Here is a 12,553-nt window from a genome sequence, read left to right on the forward strand (position 1 = left end):
AGGTGGAGCTGGGGAAGGTGAAAGGTTTCTGAAGTGTGCTGCAAACTGCTACAGCAAACACTAGCCAAGTATTTGAATGTTGAGCAGCGAGCTCATTGGCTGCTAATGCAAAAGAAACCAATCAGCTACACCATGTGAATAATGATGTCATTATGTCTATCCAGAGTTTCATGAAATGACATATGTATTGTGCGTGTCTGTGTGTGTGCATATACACACACACATATTATATAAATGTTATATAAATTAGATTACAATATAAAAAATGTATGCAAAATATACATTATGTATACATATCATTTTTACTGAAAGAATTTAGCATTATTTTATATAAAGTATAGCATTATAAATTATTTTAATAGTGTTTATTTCAAAGCACTTTACAATATTGGCAGATTTTTCTAACTCCTTGAAAATATTCATTCTCTAAAGCCCGAGACACACTGATTCGCCACGATTGTTTCACTGGGACAGCCGAAAATCGTGCAGTGTGTCTCGGGCTTAATAGTGAACTCCTGCAAAATAATTAATTTAGCACACATACCCTGTGACCTGTGCTTGTCTTGTTAATAATGAGGGCTTCTGGATGTGGGCAAGGCTTCTGGACTCTCCTCACAGACTCCTGCTGTTCTCATCTCAAACACACACACACACACACACACACACGCTGATCCTGATGCTGGAGTCAGAGCATCACCTGCAGTGAGCATCGCTGGAGTCCCGGAGCAGCTCTCACAGCCGCTGTCTGGATGTCCATGAAAGGCAGAGGATCCAAATACCAGAAAAGAGCGTCGTTTTCTGAGGATGAAGATGAGCAGTGCTGGAAAGAGGAGAACGGCGGTGTGGACGCACATCACCTGAAATCCGTCAAGACGGTCAGGGATTCGTCGGGATATTACCGGTACAACATGTGAGTGTTCATACAACTCTACAAACTCACACTAATGTCTTGGATTTCAGTGATAAAGTAGTGAAATGAAGCATAACGCGAAAAAGAGCAGAATAAATAATTGTAATTGTATGAAAAGTATGATACATAATATGTCTGTACATTTCTTTAAGCTAAACAAATATCACGTTTCATAGTCATCTCTCCTTTTTAATTAAAATGGGCTACATTAAATATGTTGTTCCGGTTTAAATAGTCCTGTTGAACCTGTCTCCGCAAACATCTGTCAATAATAACTTGATGCAATAAAAAATGGCAATGAAATGCTAGACGATATAAAATACAGTTTTTATTATTATTATTATTATTATTATTATTATTTTCTAATATAAGCTATGATATGAACCTCGAAGCGACACCTAGTGGAAGGTCATTTCTCCACTGAAGATTAATGTATGCCTGTGGGTTTTCTGTATTTGTTTCCAAAAGTGAGCTAATGTCTGTCAGAGAAAGCCTTTCAAAATATCAAAGTAAAATAAGCATCAACCACCCCAGTCTTTATTGTGTACAAATTATTAGAATTTTTGGGAAAATATATATGAACAAGTTGGTAAAGGTTTTAATTATTTATCTCCCAAACGTTCATAAAAAGTGTAGGGTACAACGGGGCTAAAGGTGCCCCGGGTTAAAAGGCCCCTTTGATATTATTTTCATCTAAAGTACTAGATGGCACAGAAACGTGGTATTAGCACTTTCCAAAGCATTCGCTTTTCAAGATGCACCTGTAAATTTGTCTGATCCTTGACGCGATCGCGCACAGCAGCACAAAATTGATTCTGTGCTACTTGATCTAATATTTTATGTTTTATAAAAATGTTGTAGATTTAAGTAGCAAATTAGAATCGCAAAAATTAATCCATATATTTTGAGACAAATGTTTTCTTAACAATTTTCAGGTTTGCTTAAGATAATTAAAGCAACAGTTTTTAAATAACGAAAGAATATGTAAAAGTATGGTATTTGGGGTAAAACGCGCACCTGCTGTTGGGGCTAAAGGCGCACAGTAATTAACATGATACATTAATAGATGGCTGACTTTTTCATTTGTTGACATGACATGGTTATAAAATATTGGCTCATGTGATTTGAAATTCTTTTAGTTTTCATTTTATTCAAATTTAAAAAAACGTCAAAACATTTCCGGAATTCGGGTTGTACACATATTATATATTATACATATATTATTTGTATAATTCTTAGCTATTAAAATAAGTCATGCTGGGATTTTTTCACATATTTGTTCATGCATCAGGCAAAAAATCACAGTCTGATCAATAAGAATGTCACAGTGCACACACGACGAGGTAAACTCAAATAAAAGTCTTTAATGACTCCAAACAAGTCAGGGCAAGACAAGGCAAGGTAGACACAGACAGGAGAGTAACGAGTAGACCAGATGACATGAAACTGAACAGGCAGGAACTTAAATACACAGGCTAATTACACAAACACAGATGGACAAGAATTAACTAATAATCACACTAAATAAGGACAGAAACAAACCAAATATGGACACATGAGGTGGGAACACATGACACACACGCCAGAGGACTGGCAAAGAAAGGTATAACACATGGTTTGAGGTACTGTTCATGTCTGTAGCTCAAATGTTGCAAAGTTAAGTACATGGGTGATAATATAGAAAAATGCAGCTACTAGTGAAGTACGATGCCTGTGAATTCACATCTTGATTTATAACTTCAATGCTGACAATTGCTTTTCAGGATATATATGATAATTAATTCAGAACTGGAAATGGTCTTCCAATACATCACTGAGTCAAAATGTCCATTTGTGTGACTGATGCATCTCATTAGTGGTGGATGTGCTGTGCACATGCTGTCCAGACTCTGAAATACCCACAGCTGTTTACATTTCAAAGACAGCATGTTCTTTCTGAATAAATAGAGATGTGTCCTGCATAATGACAGATAGTCTTCCTCTCTCTTGATTATGCACGTTTATAGGAACATGTGCACGTCACAGGCACATTTAAACATTTTAAGCATGTTTAAACTCTCACTTTTGCACCTGATTAACAAGGATCTGCATAATTTATGCCAATCGATCCATTTTCACGATAATAGAGAGGGTGTTTTAATGAGCTAACCACGGCTAACCTTTTACACCAGCATTATCATGAAGAATAGCTAAACATTCATATGAGCTCTGCTTTGAAATTAATAGAGGGTGAACGAAAATCCTCGATACATCCGCCGGAAAGGCAGTCTCTCGTGAACGACAACAGTTAGTGGAAGTTACACAAAATGTTTATATCATTTTAAAATTGATATATTTCAAAACCGCATCGATTCGCTACAGGAGGCCTTTAATCACCCCTTGGAGCCGTGTGAGGCACGTTTTATTATGGATAGATGTGCTTTATTTGACTACTTTTGGACTGTTGAACAAAAACACCCGCGCATTCCATAATAAAGCTTGGAAGAATTTTTAATATAAATCTGATCGGATTCGTCTGAAAGAAGAAAGTCATATACACTTAAGATGCATTGAGGGTGAGTAAAACATGGGCTAATTTTCATTTTTGGGGGAACTAATCCTTTAAGACAAGCTTTTTTGGCCGTTAAATAATAGCGCAAATACCAGTAATTTGACGAGCGCCAACTAAAATCGCGTTGCGTGATTAATTTTAATACTCTTCTCCTCCCATAAATTTTGTATCTTAAAGGGAAACTCCTACAAATGCATATTCAATAAGATCAGGTGCAAAAATAACTGTGTCCATGCCTTTTCAGTGCTAATTGTTCACTGCACGTCTTTAGTAAACCCTGACAGTAGTCTTTTAACGCCAAAAGACGGTTTGCGCTGGCGCAAGCTGTTATTAAATCTTGCCCTAATTCTTTAAAAGGAGTTCCACATGATATGTCCACTGTTAAACATTAAAATTAAAAAAATAATAATAATAATAATTATTTGATTTTGTTAAAAAAAAAAGTTTAACATACATTTTTTTTTTTATAAAACGAACTCACGTAAATCAAGTGAGTTTGATTCTTATGGAATACAGGTGAAATATATATGTTTAATTCAGGATAAAAGCATCTGCCAAATCAATCAAATGTAATGTAAATCTTAATAATCCTGTAAAATCTCATAAAAGCTCAAATATAACAGTTTCACATTTTTGGTTACTACATATGCAGTAGGAAGTTTAAACTTATTAATTCATACCTTCAAGATTCAAGTCATGTTCTGTGTTTGCTAGTCGAGGGGTTTTAGTGGAGGCCGAGCTCTTTGCGTTTATTGAATTGGCATGGTAGAAGTGTCTGCATAGTGAGTTTCGAGTTGAATGATTCCCCTCCTTTCTGGCCTCTGGTGACGTGGGCGTCTGAAGCTCCAGGGACCTGGGCTGTGTGAAATTAATTTCCCCGCTCAAGTAAATCCTACAATAGAGACCAGGTCCATCTTGCTTCAGACTATAAATTCAGCCTTTAAATTAAACAAACTCATTCTGTGTTAATTTACCCATACCCTACTTTATCACCAGGTAATATATGTAGTAAATAAGGTTTGTGCTGAAGTCCTTTGATGTCTTGAATGAGTTGTTTTTATAAGAGTACACAATTCAATTTAATTTGCCTATGGGTTTTCATTTCTGATTCTATTTTCATGTGTTTATGACTTTTGCTGACACTGTTTTTCATCAAGGATTATATTGTATTAAAGCAGATACGTTTGTTTGTGGTGTACGTTGTCAGTCAAAGGTTTGTTTAATTTAATACAGCTTAAATATGGCTAAGTAAACAGTGCTGGTGGATTTTAATAAAAGGGATAGTTCACCCAATTAATTACTCACCCTCATTTCGTTCCAAACCTGGAAGACCATCGTTCATCTTTGGAACACAAATCAAGATATTTATAATTAAGATAAAATATCCTAATATGTGTAAAATATCCTTTTTAAATTCATATTTCCGCATATAATCTTGAATGTGTTAAATATATATTAACATTTTCCAGCCATGCTCTTAAGTATTTGACCAGAAATTACTCTCTGTGAGTGCAGTCTCAATAAAATTATTATTTAAAAAAATATATATCAGTAATCACGAATGACTGCGAAAAAGTCATGGAAAATCAAGAAAATCTTTGGTCAGAACGTGTGAAAATCCTCTCCGAATAAGTTTTGCAATTAGGACAAAATTCCATTGCCAAATTCTCAACCAATTCCCCAAAATGTTTGGATGTTCTTGTATGCTACTTTGTATTGCAGAGTGTGTAGAGAGGAATATAGAGGAAACTTTAATATGAGCATCTTTTGAATGAGTGCCAATGCCATGATGTCTGAAGATGTCAGGAGTTTGTAAACTAGCTACAAGGCCCAATATTATTAAAATTATTAAAAGCATTACCCATCCAAATGAGGGAAATGAACTCAAGCTCACTGACTGTTGCTATTATATGTTCTCTTCAGCTCAAGTGCTCGCTAAATGATGTTTTATTAACAAAGTTCCGGAGGAGCACGTTCAGATAATTAACCTTATTAACACGAGAGGAGAACAATCAGTAATCAACTCAGTTAACAAGATAAGAGGAGTGTATATATACACAGCAGACTTACCTCTGTTTATTGGCAGTTTTCCAGCATCCCTCCGCCACCCCTTCTCTGCACTTACTGTCCTGTCCTGTCCTGTCCTGTAGGAGGGGGGGAGGGGGGGTGTACTCTGGGAAAAATTCCGAGCTCGGAGCCCTCCCCTTGAGCAGCACGCCAAATACGCATAAACTTTATTCTGTTTATTATAGGTAAGTGTGAACTCGTGAAACATGAGTTAGCTCGATTTGAGCACAGACGTCACTCCAATACACTCACCTGTAGTCTGATTGTGGCATCTGTTGCGTTTCATTAAAAAGCTATTAAAAGCCAGAGGGTGATCTCGCCTTCAGTAGGACCGTCTGGCCCAAATCACCTTCTGCTTCCGTCCCGGTGGGATCACATCCCTGATGATACACCACTTGTCAGCTTGAAAGTCAATTTGTTGGCTATTTGTCAAAGGCGTGAGATATAATCAAGCAGCCAAGTGCAGAGAAAGTCACTTCCACTTGGATGAGCTTGACTAATGTTTATAAGGTAAAAATACCCTACTTCTTTTTCAATTGCAGGAAATCTTCGGATAGTTTCCCCCATCGCAGGATGACCCTACAGCGAGAAAAGGGCCGGCGACAGGCTATTCGCGGACCGGCGTTCATGTTCAATGCCCGTGGCAGCAGCCTCACGGCGGAGGAAGAGCGCTTTCTGGATGCGGCGGAGTATGGTAACATCCCGGTGGTCCGGAAGATGCTGGAAGAATCACCTACGCTCAACGTGAACTGCATGGACTACATGGGACATAACGGGCTACAGTTGGCCGTCGGCAACGAACACCTGGAGGTCACCGAGCTGCTCCTGAGGCGAGACAACCTGGCCCGTGTTGGGGATGCGCTCCTACTGGCGATTTCTAAAGGATACGTGCGTATCGTGGAGGCCCTGCTGGGACATCCGTCCTTTGTGGGCGGCGAACGACTCACCCGCAGCCCCTGCGAGCTACAAGACGACGACTTCTACTCGTACGATGAGGATGGGACGCGGTTCTCGCCCGATATCACGCCTATCATCCTGGCCGCCCACTGCCAGAAATACGAAGTCGTGCACATGCTGCTGATGAAGGGCGCCAGGATCGAGCGGCCGCATGACTACTTCTGCAAATGCACCGACTGCACGGAGAAGCAGAGGAAGGATTCGTTCAGTCACTCGCGCTCCAGGATAAATGCATACCGCGGACTGGCCAGTCCGGCATATCTCTCTCTGTCCAGTGAAGACCCGGTACTGACTGCGCTGGAGCTGAGCAATGAGCTCACCAAACTCGCTAACATCGAAAAAGAGTTTAAGGTAGGATGGCCGCCACTGTGGGACTGGATTAACATGCTTTTTTTTGCTCTAATGGCTTTTTATTTGTTTTGAATGTTTGATTTGCATAATCGTTTTTTCTTTATTGGCCGCATACACACTGCAGAGTTTGGAAGTCACAACCACTTTTAAATATGAGTGAATTAATCTACTAATTCAGCTATTACACTGCATATAGAAATAATGCAAAACATGCAGGAACTGTGATATCACATTCATGAACTCTTAAAAGTGGTTTTGATGAATCAGTCAAAACAGATTCACAAAATGATCTCAAACTCACTTTTGAGTCTGAACTGTCATGGTCCATCTATCTTATTTTAAAGTTTGCACCATATGTTTTTTTTGTTTTTTCTTGAAGCACCATGGCTTTTTTAATGTGTTTGGGAATGTGAAACATCTTGCATACTTATTTATTTATGGGGAAGTGGTGGGGAAGTTGTGGCCTAATGGTTAGAGAGTTGGACTCATAATCGACAGGTTGCGGGTTCGAGTCCCCGGCCGGCAGGGATTGTAGGTGGGGGGAGTGAATGTACAGCGCTCTCTCCACCCTCAATACCACGACTGAGGTGCCCTTTTCTTTTCTTTCTTTTGTTTCTTGAAACGCTTTTAATTTAAGTGTTTGTGAATGTTTTGATACTACAGCAGACATATTTTCCTTTAAACAATTTGCATAATAGTTTATATTGGCCATGTACACACTGCAATGTTTTGGGAGTCACAACTACTTTTAAATATAAGAGCAAATTATACTTTATTAGTGCACTGAATATACAAATAATACAGGAGTCACAGAATTTAGATTCACACTGCTATAAATAATTATTTTGTGTAATTTATCATTTTATCGGGTTGCATTAGTTGATCACATCTTTAAGTGACACAGCATTGAACAAAGCATGAACCCTGATGTCTGATTTGTGAACAAATGACTTTTATGCGTTGGTTTTGATGAATCAGTAAAAATATTCACAAAATGTTTGCGATTTAAATCAGATTCAATATGTGAATCATTCAAAGCTGTTACTAAGAACACAGCTGACTCCCTTACTGAACTGAGTCATTTTATTTTGTCTTATTGGAAATGAACCTGCAGTGTGAACGCGGCCAGTTGCAATCTACATTTTGTTGTATGTCAAATGTTAAATTTCCTTCTCCATCCCAGACTTGCACAGAATCAGAGTTCATCTTATGTTTGCCTCACTTATCTTAACATTTATCTCCATTTTAACAACATTTTAACTTCTGTTGCGTGTTTGTGTGTGCTTCCGCCATCAACAGGATAAAAAGAACCGTAACAAAGAGACATCGCAGCACAATGGCTTCTGTCTGGTAAATATGTTTGACTACATATTTTTCACTAACTCAGATTAACAGTAACTAATTGTCATGCTTGTTGATTCAGCTCTTATGTCAAGGCTGGCCTGTCTGCTTGTCTGTCTGGACAATCGAATCGCTGAATCACTATCAGTTCTTGCAGCAGCTCAGAACCGTGAGACATGTTCAATATAGTGCACAGCCAGAGATTCACTTCAGATAAACTGAGGTCTCTCTTCAGCTCTGTACGAGTACAAGAGCTTTTATTTCAGAATGAATTATTTGTTGTATTTTATTAAGCTGCAGAACTCATGTATTCAAAGTTCACTGGTGCACAAATAACCACTGATATGATATATAATGATGCATAAATGTGTGAATCTCACAAAACCTGTCATATTTCAAACTAAATTAAAAAGAATATGAATTACACAAAGAAAATTAAGAAATTTTGTATAACCATAAATTTTTTTTGCATTGTGATATTCATAAATCTATATAAAAAATGTTAATGGTCCTAAAATCAGATTCCATTTTCTATATAAAAATATGTTTTATATTTTTATGTTTAGAGTGAAATATGACTTGGACATGTTTCTGCTGTGAGATTCACCTAAATATTACTTTCGTTCTTGGTGTAGCCTATACTTTTGCATTCTATTTTATCAAGCAAATGAATATCACATTGTCACACGCAACTATTGTACATCCATCATGCATGTGATAAAAGCCGTCATATCGTCTGGTGTCTGGTTCTCATGTAACATATGGTCGGTAATATTGCTTTTCTCATGCTAATAAGAGGTTTGTTGTCATCCTGGTGGTGTGAGAAGGTATTATATTCTCCCACAGAGAATAATAAAGCACACAGCATGTAATGTTTTAAACAGAACCTCAGCAGCAGTGCATGCTGGGAGATCACGCTGATATGACGTCTACCTGATGTCTATCAAGTGATCCCTGTGGACGACAGCACACTGTTTGATTATGCTTATGCAGTACTGTCAATAATGCTTTTAAATGAGTGAAGTACTAACTTTTCCTCATGGTAAAATATTTATGGTGCAACGGTTTAATAATTCAGTCATAAAGAAGTCAAAGAATCACCCAGCATGATTCACATAAACAATGCAACTCTCATGAAACAGCTAGTCATGTCAAGTGAATCAACAACCAGGATCTTGTTCTAGAGTTCTGGACAACACAGTTCATTGCTATTGGAAATGGTTAAGAATTAAGAATCCATAACTTTTTTGTTTTCATTTTTCGCTTGTAAAAACTGTTGGCATGCTTTTCTTGAATCATTTTTTCCTAAATGAGCTTTTGAGTGTGTAATAACTTTTTAATTTCTGCAGTAAAGTCAACATGAAATTATACTCACAACCCATTTTACCTAGCACTGGTTATTTAAAGAGAAAAAAAATATAGGGTGGAACTTAAAAAAATTATTGATTGAAAATTGGTTGTTGCATCTCTCAGCTTCCCCTCTTGAAACACTGATTGTGACCATTGGTTGAACAGCCTTGATGATTTTTTATGTTTTTAGCTAAAACGAAAATAAATTTCTGAGATTATGTAATTTATCAATTTTAATAAAAGTTTCATTTTTTATGTGTGAATTAATATGCACCAGTAAGTCATTTACATCGAGCCCAGTGTTATGGAAGTAATAGGATGAGTTTTGATTTCTTGTTGACTTTAGCTTACCATGTTCTGTTGTTTTATGCTGTGATGCATTTTATGTAAACTCTTTTCTGTTCCAAAGACTTTTCTAATGACAAAATATTTAAAGTGGACCTAAAAATTATTTGGACATTAAGTAAAATGTACTCACCCTCAGGTCAACCAATATGTGGAGTTTCTTTCTTCATTAAAGAAATTTGGCATTACATAACTTGCTCACCAATGGATCCTGAATGGGTGCCGTCAGAATAAGAGTCCAAACAGCCGATTAAAAACATCACAACCTCAAACTGTTACCTCTGGCCAAAATATGAATCCATAATCCATCATAACGCTTCCTCCAGTGAAAAAGCTCATCTCCTGTTGTCCTCTCATATCAAAATCAACAAAAATATTTGTTCAGAAATGTTTTGGTTTTGGCTTGTATACTGTGTCTTATCTGTGCATATTTCTCTCCTGATTCAGACTTTTTCCACTGGAGAAAGTAATATTATGTATAGAGGACTCAATTGAAGTTAAAAACATCTTGACCATGTATTTGTTGCATACAAAAACACATAACTTTTCTGGAGTCATGTGGATTAATTGTGGAATATTATGATGTCTTAATCAGTGGTTGGACTCTTATTCTGATGGCACCCATTCAATGCAGAGGATCCTACTATTCATTTAAGTGTTAAAATAAAGTGTTTGCTTTTGGTTAGTGGTTCATTTTGATGGTTAATGTGATTCTCTTCACCAGTGATTCCTTAGATTGGACATCTGTGTGACCTGCATGAACGAAAAAATCATCAAAACACGAGCTGAACACACTGACACATCAAACATGAAGAAGAAAATATTGACATTAATGAAGAGAAAAGATCCTGCAGCATTTGACACATGCAGATCCAGATACTTGATTTGATATGTTATCTGATGAAATGACGTTCATTTTTAAATGTCCAAATATTTTTGGGGTCACAATATGTTTTGCTTCTCACCTGCTGAAAGTGTTTGTTCTATAATGATGGTAATGTTTTGATATCAAACAGGAGAGCAGTCAGTAACCTGAAAGACTAAGTTACTCTTCAAGGACAAATGCATTTTCTAGGAACAGAACAGAACGTTGCTTTAGCCAAAACCAAAGATAATTGCAGTGTTTCCATAAATAGCACAGTCATTACAATCACAAACTCCCCTTTAAAAAAATTGGCAAATCTCGGCAGAATCTCTTAGACAAACTACATCAAAAAATTGTATTTATTCTCCTTCCTAGAGAACTATTAGGGCTGAATGGTGTTGTGTTTGGAGTCTGATGGATTCTGACATTTACTCCATCTCCTGCTGATGCCCTTGAGTCAGATGTTGCAGCGGTTGTTCAAGCCACTGCAACATCTGTGGACCTTGAGCTCTTGTTTTATAGTGTTTAAACAAACCTTCTCTGCTCTTTCTCTCCTTCTCTACAGAATGACTACAGGAAGCTGTCTATGCAGTGTAAAGACTTTGTGGTTGGCGTTTTGGATCTGTGCAGGGACACGGAGGAAGTGGAGGCTATCTTGAACGGAGATATTTCCGCAGAACTCGAGGAAGGCCAGCATCATCGCTCCCTGCTCAGCCGAGTCAAACTGGCCATTAAATATGAGGTTAAGAAGGCAAGTGTCCATCTAAAGATGCCAATACAGAGATTACATTGCACTTTTAAGGATGTTTAGATCTTTTTTACAGGGAAAAAAAAAGATAAATTTATATTGTATTTAAACTACAAGTCAAAAGTTTGGAATAATTAAGATATTTTTATATTTTTGAAAAAAGTACTCACTAAGACATTTACAAGGCATCAATAATACAGTAACAACAGTAAATATTATTAGAATTTTCAATTGGAAAAAATAAATTAATACTTTATTAAGCCATTAGATTGATTAAACGTGATAGTAAAGCCATCCATAATGTTACAAAACAATTTCAAATAAATGGTAAATATATACTATTTCAAATAAATGCTGTTCTTTTGAACTCTCTATTCATCAAGTAATCTTGAAAAATGTATCATAATTTACACAAAAATATTAAGCAGCAAAAACTGTTTAACATAGCTATAAGAACTATTACTAATAATTAAGTACCAGTAATAATGAATAATTAATGAGCGGCAAATCAGCATACTAGAATGATTTCTGAAGGATCACGTGACACTGAAGATTGGAGTAATAATGCTGAAAATACAGCTTTAGCATCACAGGAATAAATAAAAAATATATTCAAATAGAAAATTATTTGAATAGAAATTATATATTATTTAAAATTGTATTGAAACGCTTGACCAGTATTTTTTAGATATTTTGTATTTATTCTGCTGCAGTGTTCATCAGTGCATAAAAAAGTACGTTTTAGATCATTAATTTTACAGGAAAACAAGAAAACAATACTGATTATCAATATGATTTCTGACAGAAAGGGGCGTGAATAATTAATGGTGTATTTATTTTGCTGCAGGATGTGCATTCAGAGTTAACAGATGCATAGAAAAACGCTCAAAGCAAATATAATGACACATAAATCGATGAATCAACACAGCTTACTTCTCATACTGACCAGGATCGACGAGTATTGGTGTTTGTTAAAGCTGCTTTGATTTGCTTTGAGATATTTGGGTGAAGGATGTGTTGGATTTTAACTGAGAAAATAATGACAAAAAGAAGAGATGAAGTGGATAA

At 36.6% G+C, this 12,553-nt stretch overlaps 1 protein-coding gene across 2 annotated transcripts in view; it reads left to right on the top strand.

The window, feature by feature from the left end:
- Nucleotides 1-640: 640 nt before the first annotated feature.
- The window catches only part of trpc3 (transient receptor potential cation channel, subfamily C, member 3), a 39,112-nt gene continuing 27,199 nt past the window's right edge, over nt 641-12,553 (top strand). The window contains exons 1-4 of one of the 2 annotated variants that reach the window (XM_079390684.1): nt 641-910; nt 6,071-6,836; nt 8,136-8,186; nt 11,303-11,488. In XM_079390684.1, coding sequence (XP_079246810.1) covers nt 750-910; nt 6,071-6,836; nt 8,136-8,186; nt 11,303-11,488 — 1,164 coding nt within the window. In that variant the 5' untranslated portion in view covers nt 641-749. The remainder of the gene's footprint in view (nt 911-6,070; nt 6,837-8,135; nt 8,187-11,302; nt 11,489-12,553) is intronic. The other variant, XM_079390685.1, reaches the window with a different exon arrangement.

The sequence above is a fragment of the Barbus barbus genome (assembly GCF_936440315.1).
Source record: "Barbus barbus genome assembly, chromosome: 33".
NCBI classification, from domain to species: Eukaryota; Metazoa; Chordata; class Actinopteri; order Cypriniformes; family Cyprinidae; genus Barbus; species Barbus barbus.